The following is a 15,675-nucleotide window of genomic DNA, read 5'->3' as shown; positions in this document are numbered from 1 at the left end:
ATTAGGTATTGGCACTTGCCACAGAAACCATACCCTTTTTCTTCAGAGGCTATTTTCATGAAGATGAAATATCACAAGCGATACAAAGAGTCAATGTCTTATATATACTAATCTAAATTTAAACAGTAAGGTTTCGATCAGCGCTGATTATCATAAGTTTATAGAAAGTGTCGAATCTTCACTGGTCACTGACGTAAAGAACCTAAAAAAATTCTTAAAAGCACGATCCCTTTCAATTATACGTGGAAAACATAGAATTCGTGCTGCACGAATTGAACTTGTAAAACCCAGGACTGGAACCTAGGAATTCTGTTAGATTTGAGAACTGGATTTTTGTGATATTTTTCTGTATTTTGTACTAGAAAGGATAAGATTTTTTGGGTGTCACGGTCATATGTCCAATATGAAATTCATTAAGATGTATGAAACATGAAGTATGTAAAAATTCCTCTGTAGGAATTTGCCACGCGGTTTCCGGAACATAAGTGTCGCGGAGGTTAGGAAACCCCACTAGACTCTTTTTCCAGATACATTACAAGTTGAACAGAATCTAAACTATACTTAAAACATACTTATATGGATATATCCTCATTCTCAAAAGGTGCAATTTCATTTAGTTGTATGCTAATTATCGATAACTTATAAAATTTGACTTCTGATAGCGCGTCGAGATGTTTTTTGAAGGCGCGAAAGCGGAGAAGTGATCGAGTGATATAATCCATGCGGGGTCAATAAGTCGATAATCGATTCACATAAATCTCTCGAAACTTGCAGTTTGAAATACCTAGCATACAATTTAACAATTCAACAATGATCTTTGAGATCCTTGATCCCCTGAAATGCGGAAAATGTGGGAATAGCGATACGTGTCAAAAAACAACACATTTTTTAGACGAGTCTCGGGATATCAGTAACCTTCCTCGATTCCGCTAAACAGGTGGAGTTCGACGACACTGTTAACTCCGTGTCCGGGAACAGTACCTGGGGATCTAAAGCCTGCAAACAGCTACTGACTTCACCCTGATCTAAGGTTTAGAAAATTCACAAATTTCAACTTAAGCACGTCAGATATAAATTCTGCTTCCTGTTCTGAGGAGGAAGGCGGTTCTAGCTGACCGTCCGTGTATTTGAAAAGGCAACTTCGATTAACCACTCATGTCGATGAAAAGGTAGCTCTGGCGCGAGTTCCAATCTACGAAACGCATAGCTAAATATTTTCGGGTATTTTTAGTTAGGCTATCCCAATCCCTATTTTCCACCGCTCAAGAGGAGTTCCAATTTGATTAAATTCACATTTTTTATCAACTACGGACAAAGACACTCATAATAACGCGAGATTTCACGAGCGGAGAAGTCATTAAAACCGGCACACGTTACGATACATAACATAGCAAAACCTACGATTCTAACCTTTTTGGAACTTTCCAAGGCATTTGATACTGTGAATTGCGAAATTCTGAGCAAAAAATACTACTACTATGGAATACGAAGAAGTGCCCTGGCTCTTTCTACCGATTATCTTACTGGTTGAAAGTAGTGGATAAAATTAAATGTCTTCTCGAGGGAATCGGGGGATGTATTGACCGGGATCCCTTGAGCAAGAATTCTAGGTGCACTGCTTTTTATTTTATACGTTAACGACATGCTAAGCGAAGTGCCTCGTGATTTGATTATCTCTAACGTGGATGATACCGCTATAATCTCAGTGGGTAATTGCTGGTCGAATACGCAGGATAAAATGAACTTGTATCTTGGTAAAATTGTCAAGTTTTTAGCACCAAATGAGCTAAGACTAAACGTAGATAAATCAGTGTTCATGGCGTTTGCTAGTGACTGTGACAGGGTTCTTGGAGATCTTCATATTACCACTAATGGTAGATTACTATAAAGAGTCGAAACCTGTTAATACTGGAGCGCAACTTTTGACTATAGGCTTACGTGGAGGGAGTAAATGGAATCAATTATTAAGAAAACTAGGTACTTCACTCCCATCTTTTGCAAACTATTCAAAATTATATCCACTGGGACGCTTTTAATTATACGCTATGCGTTTTTCCAAAGTATTGTAGGCTAACAACTTATTGCCTGGGTAGGGGCGTATAAAAGTGGTTTGGATATCCTGCAGAGGGCGAAATTAAAATTTTTATAATTTTCCATCAAAAAAAAAAATTGCACCATTGTAACTACGCTTTGAATACGACGGAGTTATTTAGTCTTGAATCATTGTTTTTGATGGGAATCGATTATCAAAAAGGCGATCGCAACACATTTTTGGTAATGAACATGTGATGGAGAAACTTTCAGAGAGATACAGTATAAAAGAGACCCAGTAGAGTACGTAGTGGTCGGTGTAATAAAGTGTCATGGCGCATAGCATATTGCACATTTGCATAACGTATACTTTTTTCACAAGTATATTTTGATTTATGGATAGTAAACTAAATTAATTCTTCTGATCAACACAAACTTATTTTCGTTGACCCTTTTGTGCCATAGCTCAGAGAGTATGACGAAAAAAAGTAGATCCACATTGAAGTTAGCTCCTAATTTACGTTTACATCTGATGCATGTTACACAAGTTATAATAAAGTTCACGATATTTATGTATAAAGTTGCGTGTTTTGTAGTAAGAAACATTCCTTTTACAATCATAAGAGAAATGGGTAAAAGGGAACTCGATATATTTGTTAAATTATAAGATTATATCGATTAGAATGTTCCCGCTAATTGGAAAACAGCGGTTCCACACTGTTAACAGTGCCACCTTTCTTCCCGAAAATGGAACCACTTTCTGTTAGCGAAATATGGGGGAGATTTATCTCCTTCTACTCTATAAGTACAGGCCTATTGGTGTCCTTGTTTGAGCTATCTCGACGAGAAAAATCGAGTTTCAAAACTTTTGTCGATTTTAAATAGCTTGTAGTTATTTGTAGTGAAGAAATTTTCGTTTGTAGTAAGAAATCGAAAAAGATACAGCGTTTCCATACAATAAGACTCACCCCATTTGAAAACTTTTTGAAAATTCTAAGAAGCTGTAAGCGCAGAATTATTTGTAGGTGATTATAGTGGAAGAATTTTTGCTTATAGTAGGGCGGGAGAAAAGTTAGAGCCATTTTTCGATTTTCGATAAATCAAAATTTTTGAACTTTTGAGATGCGTCGGATATTAATGTTCCTATAAACGCAAAATCGTTTGTAGTTGATTGGAGTTAAGGAATTTTCGTTTGAGTCGAACCGAAAGAAAATTACAGCCATTTATTGATTTGTGAAAATGCCAACTCTTTAGTTTTTTAAAGTGCGTTTGACTTAAGAGTGCGTATCGGCGCGGAATCGTATGTAATTGATTGGAGTCGAGGAATTTTCGTTTGTAGTAGTCCGGGAAAACGTTACGGATATTTTTCAATTATTACAAATCAAAATTTAGTAACTTTCGTGCATGCCAGTAATGTATGCGTGAAAAGTCGATAACAAATGTAGCCAAAATGAGATTTCGGTGTTCTTTATAATCGAAAACCAGATCAGCTGCCATTTCGTCATTTCACCATCAAATCTTATGGAACTGGGCTCAAAATGTGTGTTTCATCACCGTCGAGTGGCATCATACGGGAGATTTCGATCCTTTTAGTGGAACTGTGAAAATTTGGCCAATTTCTGTGGGTGGTAACCAATCTGTAAAATTTGTTCCAAATTTTGAAAAATAAAAAAGATGCTCCACTTTTTGCCAAAATAAGGTATTAATTGCCCAAGTTTCACTCCGATCGCTGAAGCGGTATAGGAGTTTTATATCCCCGCGTTTTCGTGGTGTACAACGCGTCTTCATAAGCATCTTAAGCGGGAAACAACCAAAGAAAATAGAATCAACTGTTTCTAATGGACATAACAGCTATAAAATTTCCACACTCCTAATTTTCCAACGGTAAATAACACTGTTTCTAAACGTACAGTACTAACTCTTGTTCGAGAAGATTATAACAACTGATATATAAATACTGTGATCCCTTATTATTGTAGGAATACCGATTAAACTATCTCGATTCTCCTTAATTTCTTACATTTTATCATAATCACGAATAAGTAATAAAGCAAACATTGATATCAAAAAATTGTTCGCGCACCCTAGCCTGTATATGATAGGTATGTAGATAAAGTTACGCCACCCGACTAGAAACAGCCCGACTAACCTCACAACGAGTCATTTTCCGTTGATTAAATGGAAATTAGCCACCTTGTTAACACCGTATTACTATGGTGTATATTACTCGCTCATTTCCAGCTTAAACTTAATTCTCGGTGCAAGGAAAGCAAGACTCGAATTTCCCAATTAACTGCGATAATAATTTCATTCCTCCAGTATACCCAAGTCTGCCACGTGTTTACCAATTTCAAGTTGATTCGAAAACGCTTATACAAGGAAAATAGCTGAAGTGAACCTTACCGATTGTCTTCATTTTTTAATACTACCTGGACAAAGCGGGTTTTGCACACATGTGATGGGGCTTATAGATAAATTCGTTATTGTTATCTCGGCAATCGTCTAAAAAGTAAATGCCAAAGTTAGTCCAATAGAATTAGCCTAAAGAGCTATAGCATGGATGTAATTTCTAACAGCGAGATTATTTTTGGAATAGTTTCCAAATAACATAAACAATACACCTCGTGCGTTTGTAGTGAGTTTTCTATCTAAATCATTATGTTAACAGTAATTATGCACAAGTTGTTAACTTAAGTATTGCATATGATACTTTAAGCTATGCAGTTTACGTCGAAAAAATTGCAGTCTGATGAAAGTCTTTATTCACTTGCATTGTAATGTAAACTAAGGTACCGGTGTACAGGCTAATGATAATGTCATTTGACGGCTATTCCGACAGTGAGTTTACTGTTGGGGAGTACATCCGTCTTGATTCCTAATTCCACTATTCGATCAAGTTATTCTCCGATGAACTTCAAATACCCATCAGCCTTGAAACAAGCCACTAAGAATAACATTTCGAGTAAAGTAAAAATAATATTCGATCCGCTTAAAACAGGAAAATCACAAGTGTTTTTGATTAAGTACCAACAATTCTGGTTGACAAGTACTAATCATGATTAATAGAAACGTAAACATCGAATAAAATCGCAAGAAAACATGAAATAAGTCAAGTTTACTCCTGGCACACGAGTTTTTACTCAAAAAAGCTGGCAGGCGCTTTCGTGGCATCTGCTTGACAGCCATCTTTCAAAAAAATAAAAAATTAGATTTGAATACACAATTAGTGACGAGAAACAAGCGCTATTCACGTTGTTTTACATCGAAAAACATTGGCCGCGTATTTTTTCCACGCTCTCATTCTGTCGTTTAAGGGGTAAAAACCATCCCTGGAGTGAACCTGCAAGATTTTTTGGTAATAAAGTAAAATTTGTTGATATAACCAATTGACCTTTATTCACTATGAAAAAAGATAAAATGTGTAGTGCTTTCACCCTCAGTGGTTGCATCCCTTATTTCTTGTAGGTCTACTTTAAGAATGGTTTTTACCTCTTAAATGATCAATTTAGCACGTAATTTTTTTTATATACATCACAAAATAGAGAAAATCAGTCTGGCTCATCTCAGGTAAATTCCTCAATTGTTAGTTCAAACCAGGCAAAACGATGGTTTACAAAGAGCTAATAGTTATTCGATAACCTTATGAAGTATTGTAGCCCAATTGTAAGTGTCGGTATAAGGACCAATCGGAGAGCAATTCTTCGATTAATTGCTACTTACATTTGCTGACATATTTTCTACTCGATTATGAATTCAGCGTGATTGAGAATTTAATGGATGATAAGTTCTGTTTTGAATTGAAGCAATAGTGTCATATCGACTAAACTTCGATACTTTTCATATAAAAAATGATCTGTATTCTGATTTAAATTTTCTTGTGCATGCCTCTGTAAATCTTGCAAAAATCCACAATAAATACAGACATTTGAATTGTTCATCGCACCATCACGAGAAAATCAATTATACGGCAACGGATGTACAGGAGAATGATGAAAGCAAAGTACGAGATATCGAATAAGAAAATTCAAAGTGTGTTCACTCTGAGACGATTAAAGAAAAATTTGTCAAATTGCTTGAAATTACCCTCTGAGGTTCGAAGGGGCGCAATCAGAAGGGTGAAACTGGGTGAAGTGCAGGCAATTAAGCACTTGAGGACAAAGAGCTATGGAAACCCGGATTATATTGTAAGCATGTGTGCAGCATTGGCTTGAAATATGAAGCACAAAATCTGATTATTTTTCGGAATCTTTGAAATATTTTGAAAACGGATGAAAAAATCTTTGCAGATATTTTTACTAGTATTCTATTTGATTCGATATAGTTTTTTCACCCGTTTCGTTTTAACTTATACCGAGGTGAACTATATACCACACAAACGAGCAGTGAAATGTTAAATAAAAATGTCTCCGAATCGATGAGAGATGCATGTTTCAAAACTTACCTCAGGTTTACAGTAGTTCTGCTCTTAAGCAACTAAAAGAATATTAAGGGGGGGGGGGGGGGGGGGGGGCGTCGACTAAAGTAGCTACTAGAACTATAGATCGCAGATGGCTGTCAATTTTTTTCTGAATGCTGTTTTGTGTTCCAAAAACATGCCTAAGGCTCACGTGCGTCGCGAAGAAAATTATTTGACCCTGACTGATTTTGTATATACGACCCGAAACAAAATATCAAAAATATAAAACGATCGATTGTTTGGAACAGTAAACAATGTCTGCACAACAAATATCCGTCAAAAATATTGAAAATTGTAGGAGGAGATACACTTTGAAAAATCGAAAGTATCGACTTTGGAAGATTTTTCAATGCGATCATATTTTTTCGTAAAGTATAGCCAATTTTACGTAAAAAAAAGGTCCTATGCTGTTTATAGGTATCATGAATAGTTTAGGCGGTATGAATTTTCAAAAATAAATTCTTGTAATGGCAATTGTAAACCTCTTTCCGATTGTGACCGGATTCTTCATCTTACCGTTATGGATATTGGTATTAAACGATATGCCAAACGAAAAAATGCAAAGTTCAGCGAACGCGCCGCCGAAAAAATTCAATGTTTTATAGAATGATTTTTCTGTGCTCAATAAATATACATCCTTGAAACTTTTCAGGTGATAAAAATGTATCTTTGAAAATTCATACCTCCTAAACTATTCGTGATAGTTATAAACAGTATAGGACCCTTTTCACACAAAATTGGCTATACTTTACGAAAAAAAATAGTGTCATTGAAAAATCTTTCAAAATCAAAACTTTCGATTTTTCAAAGTGTATCTCTTCCTACAATTTTCAATATTTTTGGCTGAAATTTAGTATGCAGACACTGTTTAATGTTCCGATTTTTGATATCTTGTTTCAGGTCGTATATACAAAATCGGCCGGAATCAAATAATTTTTTCTCGCCGTGAGCTTTAGGCATGTTTTTTGCAACACAAAACAGCATTCAGAAAAAAATTGACAATCATGTGCGATCTATAGTTCTGGTAGCTACTTTAGTCGATGGACACCCCCCCCCCCCCCCCCCCCCCCCCCGCTCCCTAAGAATTTTCGATTCCCTTGAATCTTTTGGAAATCAATCATGACGCGCAATCACTCATTGTGAGCTTCTTCACATTGAGAATTTTTAGAGACGTTAAATCATCGCAAAACTTGAAAGAACTTATTTCCAAAAGCAAGGAAAACACGTCTTTTGGATTAAAACTTTGAATTGAATGTCACCTTTCATCAAATTCTTCGAGCTTTTAGATCGAAGTTTAAAAAATTCTTGATAAAGTTAACGTTAAATAATCAATTTAAAATTCAATGTTTTGCAAGGCTATGACTCTTTCTACAACTATCACGCCACATTCGTAAATAGCGCCGAATTTAATATGAGGAATTGAACTACGTCTCCATCTGACTGACGACGTCAAAATAAAAACAAAGGACTTCCTTCTTCTGCTTCAAAAAAAATTTTTTTATCTCGAGCACGACGGCCTCCTCTCTAAAATATGGTAAAGAAAAACAATTTTGATAACAGTTTTTTTTCTAACGGCCATTTTTCCCAGGATATAGTAAATTAGCCTGAAATAGCCTAAGTGGAATACTCTAAATTTAAAACAATTCTTTTTACTCAATTTTTTTTGGCTGGTCCATTATCCCCCAGATATCTCACATTGGTCTAAAAATAAGTAAATGCATCAAATTTCCGATAATATGGCAGAAAACAAAATACAATTTTTTTTTAGCTAAATCTTTGAGGGGGGCCGTCATGCCCCACCCTCCCTTATAGCTTATTTTGTTTTTTACCATTTATTACATTGATTAGCGTCATATACAAGTAAATTTAGAAGTCACTATCGTTCAATAAAGGGAAAATATGTCTTTATCTAAAAAAAAATTATCAGAATAATCCCCTTAACAAATTATAAATATTGTGAATGAGTCCGTGTGTCAGATCTTCGTTATAAATTAAATCTAAAAAAGAAAAATGACAAGAGAAACATTTCCTGAATAAACTAATCATACTGAAATTAAGTATGTAATGACCTAGAGGTCATTTATTCCCGAGCGGTAAAGAATTGCCCAGTTTGGCTTCGCTTTTACGTTCTAGAACATCCGGAGGTTAGGATGACGGTTGAATAACTTTAAGTATGTTTAGAATATCAATTATATAATTATTCTGAGGAAGTTGATCGAACAGTGAAGACGAAGTGTGCAGTTCAGTAAGTAGATAAGTAGTGTCTTGGGACACTTAATCAGGGTTGTGAGAATGGAGGCCGATTGTCAAATGGAGATGAAGAGTCTAATAGATAGAAGAGACGAAGAATAACTTGTGAGTGCGAACAAAGACTAAACGCGTAACAACTAGGTATATATTTTATTTTTGGTTATGGCTGTATGTTAAAATATAACGAAAAGTCCGTTACAATCAGAATCTTTTTATCTGGTATCGTTGGCGACAGACTAATAAATAACAAAATCTCGATCAGATAAATTTTACTCAAATCAAGGGATTGTTTTGAGGATTGAAAACGCCTTAAATTATTTCGAAAGTCTTTAACTAATACTTACTTGTTGTTAAATTTAAAATTACATTGATCTTACTAAAGTTATTAGATTCTAGTATATTTTACTTGAAGTGGCTCGAACACGAACGAGTCGTGAAAAGAGAAAAATAATTTTTTAGTATATTACAGATAAAGTATTGATTCTCATCCATGCGAAATTTCAGACCAGGTCAACTTCTAAATAAGAGAGTTAAAAATATTTGAAAATTGGATTTTTAATACAGGGCTTATGGGACACTCATTCCTGCGATACATGGGCCGAGTAATATCTCAGCATTTATCGAACAGATGTTGACAAAAAACTAAATTAATGTTAATTAGATCTCGAAGATTGCAAATACAATAACAAAGTGTAAGAGCAACGACTTCGATCAAAAGATATTGGTCGTGCAAATGTCGAAAAATTTATAGTTGAGAAAGGTTTAGTAACTGCCTGAAGAATTGGAGGCGTTGCAGTTATCAAATGGTGTAACTACAACGCCAAGGCGCATGCGTGAGAGTTAAATTCGCGAGCCCACGTTCAGCAAACCTATCTTTTAAAATCTGTCAATAACTGAGGTTTAGACAGGATATGTTAAATCGGCGAAAGAATAAAATAACAAATTGAAATCGATTGATGTAGGAAGATGAAGGACGCATTCTGGTCTAGAAATTTGAAAAAATCAATTTTTTTTCTCCATATTTTCAAAGTTTACACCTTTAAGAATAAGCCTCTAAGAGGATTTTTTGAAATTCAACTCATTTTCGGAGTTACAGTTATTTTTGTGTCGCGTCAACTGAACCGGTCCAGCCAGAACAAATTTTCAATTTTTTAATGGGCTACGCCCATAATTCATTATGGCTGGATTTTAATTCTCATTTCGACGCGGAAAAGGAGAATTCCATTTTTGATTTTTTCGTAATCGATGATGAAGATCGAGCTGATGATCAGAACGATGAAGATTTACATAATAAAAAAAAACGGCTCATAACCTTAAAAACGACACTATTCTCAGTACTATAGTCGCGTACTACAATTATAATTAGTAAGATTTGCCAAATTATTTTTAGTTCGAGAAATATCACGCACACATTTGAAATTGTTGTTCATCTACATTATTTTACAGGTTTTACAGCGACAGTGTGATTTTTACCACAGTTTAACACAGAAAATATAAATATTCAACAGTACATTACAAAAAAACTATTAGACACACGAAGAAATTCATCGAACTTTTGCCATAGAGAATTTACTGAGCTTCATTTTTTGTACTAACAAAAAGAATAGGAATCGGCTTGTCCTTTCACGTCGTAAAAGTTGCAGACGTCAGATTTTACGATTGTCTTATTCACCTGCATGTGCATAGTGTAATGAGAGTTAGACCAAAAAGGAAAAAAGAAACGTATGGGGACGAGACAAAAACTCTCAACATACTCTACGCACGAGTCGAAACCGCCTTTGCCCCACCCAAAAATTCCGAAATTCCAAATCGCAATATCGATGAAATCACTATTTTTCAAAGTGACAAATCAAGCCGTGCAGATAGAGGTTCGAACTTTTAGTATGTTCAATAGTATACAAGAGATTTCAACCAATTTACAGATTTGTATGAATCATTTTCTTTGTTTTTGTTAATATAGCTTGGTATCAACAGGAGAACTTATCAGTGCAATAAATTTTTCAGTTCAAAACAGTGTCGATTCGAGAAAAAAATTGTTTTCAACTAAGAAACGGGTTTCATCACGCACGCATGAGTCTTTTTACTTTTATATGTATCAGGTGTGCCGGAAAGCAGGCACTTATTGTTAGGGTATTGATTATTTATCATATTATTATAATCAATATAATATCTTGATCAATTTGTTCAACCAACTGTTTCCTAAAAAGTCATTGTAATAGATTTTCGTGTTTTTCGGTAGTCAATTCAATACAGCGATCTGTTAATCGTAGATATCGATATTGATTTAATATTGTGAAATTTAATATTTAACGATGCCAACATGTGAAAAAAAAAATTTCTGTGAATTTGTGGAAAATGGTTTTCTGAATAAAATGTGCTATCGTAGAATGAAATCGAAAGAATAGACTAGATTTTTATCCAGTTTCCAGTGTTTTCTATACTTGTACTTTCACAGAAGTCTTCATGGCTTGCGCATATAATACTTTAATAAATACTCAATGTACGACGATCTGGTAGTGTAAGTATTAAGAAAAAATATCAAGTTTTTGCGCACCAAGCTCCTTAACCCAGATTCTTCACGAAACGTAAATTTTTGAATGACTTGATATTTCCTTAGAAATATCCTTACAATTACCCTCTATCCATTTGACAACTAAAATTAGTAAAATTAACAACTTTAATAATCCTTAATGCAAGCGTGCTCCTTGCAAAATAAGAAAACTCTTCTCTTCATCCTGCTAGTCATATAACTTTATTGCTTTAGTTAATGAAATTGCGATTATTAAATTTTGATTAAATAACTAGAAAAATAACAAACAATGTTTAGTATAACTGACTCCTATATCGCATCTTCGAAAGTAATTAAATTTTTTTTTTTAATAAAAATCAAACCACGAAACTTCGAAATTTTCGATAAATACGACAAAAATATTAATTTTAAAACGAACATGTATGCACCTTCGAGAAGATTGCTTTTTTGTTGATATTGGAACTTCCAAGCGCGTTTCTAAATTTCTAACAAATCTTTGATACTTTCATTAAAGTTCGGTCATTTTTCACGTATATGATTGAATTTCACTGTTATCCTACTTTGCATACTATTTCTGTTCATTTCTCTAATTCAACGAGACCATTACTTTATACCTACGGATATCCATTTCAGTTACACAAGAGTGTATGGCATTTTTAAATAACTATCTACGTAGATATCGCATGTCAAATGCCAAAAGGACGTATTACAGCAGTTAGATAGGGTTTTGTGCCGAAAGGGCGTACAAAAAATTTTTTTTGCCATTCAATTTAGAATCGCTCAAAACTTAAAGATCTGTAAAAAAAAATTTTGATGTACTAACGCCAAAAGGGCGTAAAAAAAATTCAAGATTCACTCTGACGATGAAACATACAAAAAAAGTTCTTTTTTTTACTTTGTTTTTCAGCAATTGTTCTTTTGAAAAAGTAATCAATTTTTTTCATTTTTAGGCTTAAAATATGTTCACAAAGCGATTGGAATAAAAAAATTATATGCCCTTTGGCATTTGGCACGCGATATATATCCATATGAAAATACGTATACATAACTCGCTTCGCATGGATGAAAAATTTAAATAGCACTTAGTAGGAATCCCTCGAAATAATGGGCTTGCACTGACACGGCTATGAAAGACTGATTGGATTAAACTTCCATTAAAAAATACCACCATGGACCAGCGCTATCGTGCAATGCACAGGCTTCCCCTAAAATAATTCAATAACAGCGACTGAGTAGTCTTCCATAACTCCACTCAAAGATGGCGAAAATTCAGTAACACTACTAAAACTATTTCACTGTGTACACAAATACTCAACTTTTCTCGTCACATCACAGATCTGCCTTTAACGTCGATAAAATAATATCATTAATTTTCTTTACACCTTGCCGGATGACATGTTTTTTAAAAAAACAATTTTTTACAGAGAAACTTCATATATAAATTAGTGGGAAATTATTAACAAGAGGCGCGTGAATTCATTCAGTAAAAGACTAAAACGTTTTTCGGTAACTGAAAAGTTCCGCCTTAACTTTGGCGTCATCAAAAGTAAGGGTTCCGTAATATCAGCAACTAAAATGTGGAAATGTACGTTATGCGGGTAGAAAAAACTCACCACCACCATTCTTGTAGCATAAGTAGGGAAACCTCCAGACGTTGGCGAGGTCAACCGCAAAGCCGATGACGGATAGTAGGAAGTCAACTTTTCCGGACCACGTTTCTCTGCGTTCGATGTCGATATCCCCCAAAGTAGGGGATTTCATTATCCTGGACGCCATAGTGCCGCGCCTGCTCAAGAATTGAAAAACAAAATAGAACTGTCGGATCCGGAAAACACCACATTATGCTAATTCTTTCAACGGTGTGCTAATAATAATTCGCTTGATGTATGGGGCGTCAATTTTACAAGGCCTTGAGGTACGCTGATATCAGAGGGTATCGTTAGTGTGGGGCTGACGCGTAAGTTATCGATGGCCCTCGACATCACACTCGACCCTAACGAGCTCATTGTACTTCGACGTTGGCGAGAATCGGCGATGACCGGTCAATCCGATTTATGTAAATTCAAGTATTTATTTCAAAAGTTATAGGTCACAAGGGTGGAAGTTGAGAGTTTTCTGTCAACCGCGTGACTCGCGCGTTGTTTTGGAATAATACCTAATATCATCCGCGATTGACTCTCGTCCGCGATGTTAAAGATGTTGAAATAACCATTACTTCTAGCTTCAACAGCTTATTACGATCATTAACGGGTGGATCATAGCCTCGCATCTACACGTGATTTAAATAGAATAACTCCCATTAGATTCACTTTTTCCTATTAGTAGATAATCAATTAAACTGTGATCATTCTAAAAAAAAGTCCTATAAGATTTGATCAATTGTGGTTGGGTATTACAAAATATCGTGAAATAGAATCCAAAAACAGGATAGAAAATGAGAAGTTTATCGTGTTTCTGATTCCCATTTTATAATATTCTTCCAGAATTTTTCGTGTCCTATCCAACCTTTCTAGCAGGCATAAAAAGTATGTACTGTAGCTATAAATGCATAATCAGAGTTAACGTGGACAATTAAGTTTATTGACTGATTTTAGAATGCGGAATAATTTATAGTTCCAATCTCAGTTACCGTATAGATAAGACTTCAAATGTTCATCTGAAGTAAAAAGTCATGGCACAAATGCTTTTGAAATCGATACAAATGTCAAACAAAGTATGCAATCACGATTAGTGTTTTTGGAAAAAATGCTTGCGAGAAAATACAAAACGATTCCGTATTTTAATTATTTCAATAATTGTTCGGACCTGAAGAAATTGAGGAAACACGCGTTAACAGATCGTGGGCGTCGGTAATTGTTACGCTTATACCTTTAACGAACAGTCTCTTTAACAACGGGCAATAAAAACGGTACAGGCGCAGAGATAGCAGCTTCGCGAACAAAATAACGTACATAATACATTCATGCTTAAGACGATGTTGCAGAATACTAAAAAATATTCAATTCGTGCGCAGTTTCGGGGAAAAGCTCATATCAGAATTCAAATTGACGAAGTATATTTGTTATGTGAAATACAAATGAAATTGCATTGGATCACAATAACTGAGCATTAAAAATATAATTTTATATGTCCGATAAACTTGCAACAAAATCTTTTAATGACTTTGTAGAAATTATGGTCAGTAAACCTTTTGAAAATGTTTACAAAGACACTGTGTCACCAATGTGCACGTAAGTCATTTATCAGTTGAAAGGTCTAGGGGAAAAACTACTTTAATGCATTTTTATCTAAAAACGAGTTAGCGATACTGTTGTCGTGGCATCAAATAGTACTTTCTGAAAATACCAGTGTTGAGTGAGAAAACCGTCATCAATTAGTTTCGAATATACTCTTACGAAAAAACAAACATTCATTAGCATTTTTCTTGAAATCAGTCTGAGTTAAATAAAGTTGTTTTAATAATTTACGCTTTAATTGAATCAAGAACGAAATCTTGAAAAAACTAAAATGAATGAATATAGTGATAAAAGTTTTCTCATACTTCCGCGTTGAAACCAATAATTACGAGAAAAAAGTTTGACATTTAAGTTAAATGAATCGAGAGTGTATGTAATATGATTGTGGAATGTAAAAGAAAAGAAAACAGCAAATTATACGCTTACGTAAAATATTAGTTTTTCGGAAAATAGTGATGTGGGGATGTATATTTGTTTATTTCAGATAAGAGACTTACCTCGGTGTTGTTAGAGCAGCTACTGTGCTTTGATCGGGATGCTGCAGCAACATGGGACAGCACGGTACTGTACGCCAAACTCAGACGACCGGAAAGGCCATGCGACACCGAAGACCACTACTCGCCACAGGGTCAAAAGTAGCTCAAAACTCGTGTCTGTCAAACCCATACCGACTCTGAGCTAAATGGTCTCACTTTTAGAAAAAAATGCAATCAATCACCCCGAGTAATAATTAAGGAAAACTAGAAACTCGTGGTCGCAACAAAAATTCGCAATTATTCATGGATCGTAAGGGCGTGATAAAACTTGTCAACATTCACGCAGAATTATTAATTATACGAGGAACAGTATAATTATTTATAGTTTTACAATAATGAAGTTTAAATTTTATAATACGTAAGTGCATTAAATCATCTCTGGTGATAACCATACCCGAAATTCCCGAAGAAAACCCAACTGCGATCAATTAGTCTTCACATTGAAGCAATCAAAACGAGTAATAGTATTATCGAAGATTACTACGTTTTCTATTGCCGCTACTAATTTCAAAGAAGGTTCTTTATTCCCGTCCGATCGAAAAATTTGTTTCAAAAAATTTTTTGAAATTCAACTGACAAAAGCCACGTTAAAACATTAAACTGTTAAAACGTTGAATAATAAGAACGTAAATAATA

General features: G+C 34.7%; 1 protein-coding gene across 2 annotated transcripts in view; it reads right to left on the bottom strand.

Moving 5' to 3' along the window:
- LOC124406193 (sodium-dependent dopamine transporter) overlaps positions 1-15,514 on the bottom strand; it is a 132,506-nt gene extending 116,992 nt beyond the window's left edge. The window contains exons 1-3 of one of the 2 annotated variants that reach the window (XM_046881546.1): positions 15,434-15,514; positions 15,001-15,194; positions 12,881-13,056 (exon numbers count right to left, since the gene is read on the bottom strand). In XM_046881546.1, the coding sequence (XP_046737502.1) occupies positions 12,881-13,056; positions 15,001-15,053 (229 nt within the window). In that variant the 5' untranslated portion in view covers positions 15,054-15,194; positions 15,434-15,514. Of the gene's footprint in view, positions 1-12,880; positions 13,057-15,000; positions 15,233-15,433 lie in introns of those variants that run through there. The other variant, XM_046881545.1, reaches the window with a different exon arrangement.
- Positions 15,515-15,675: the final 161 nt, after the last annotated feature.

The sequence above is a fragment of the Diprion similis genome, chromosome 5 (genome assembly GCF_021155765.1).
Source record: "Diprion similis isolate iyDipSimi1 chromosome 5, iyDipSimi1.1, whole genome shotgun sequence".
NCBI classification, from domain to species: Eukaryota; Metazoa; Arthropoda; class Insecta; order Hymenoptera; family Diprionidae; genus Diprion; species Diprion similis.
This window is presented reverse-complemented; position numbering and strand designations above follow the sequence as displayed.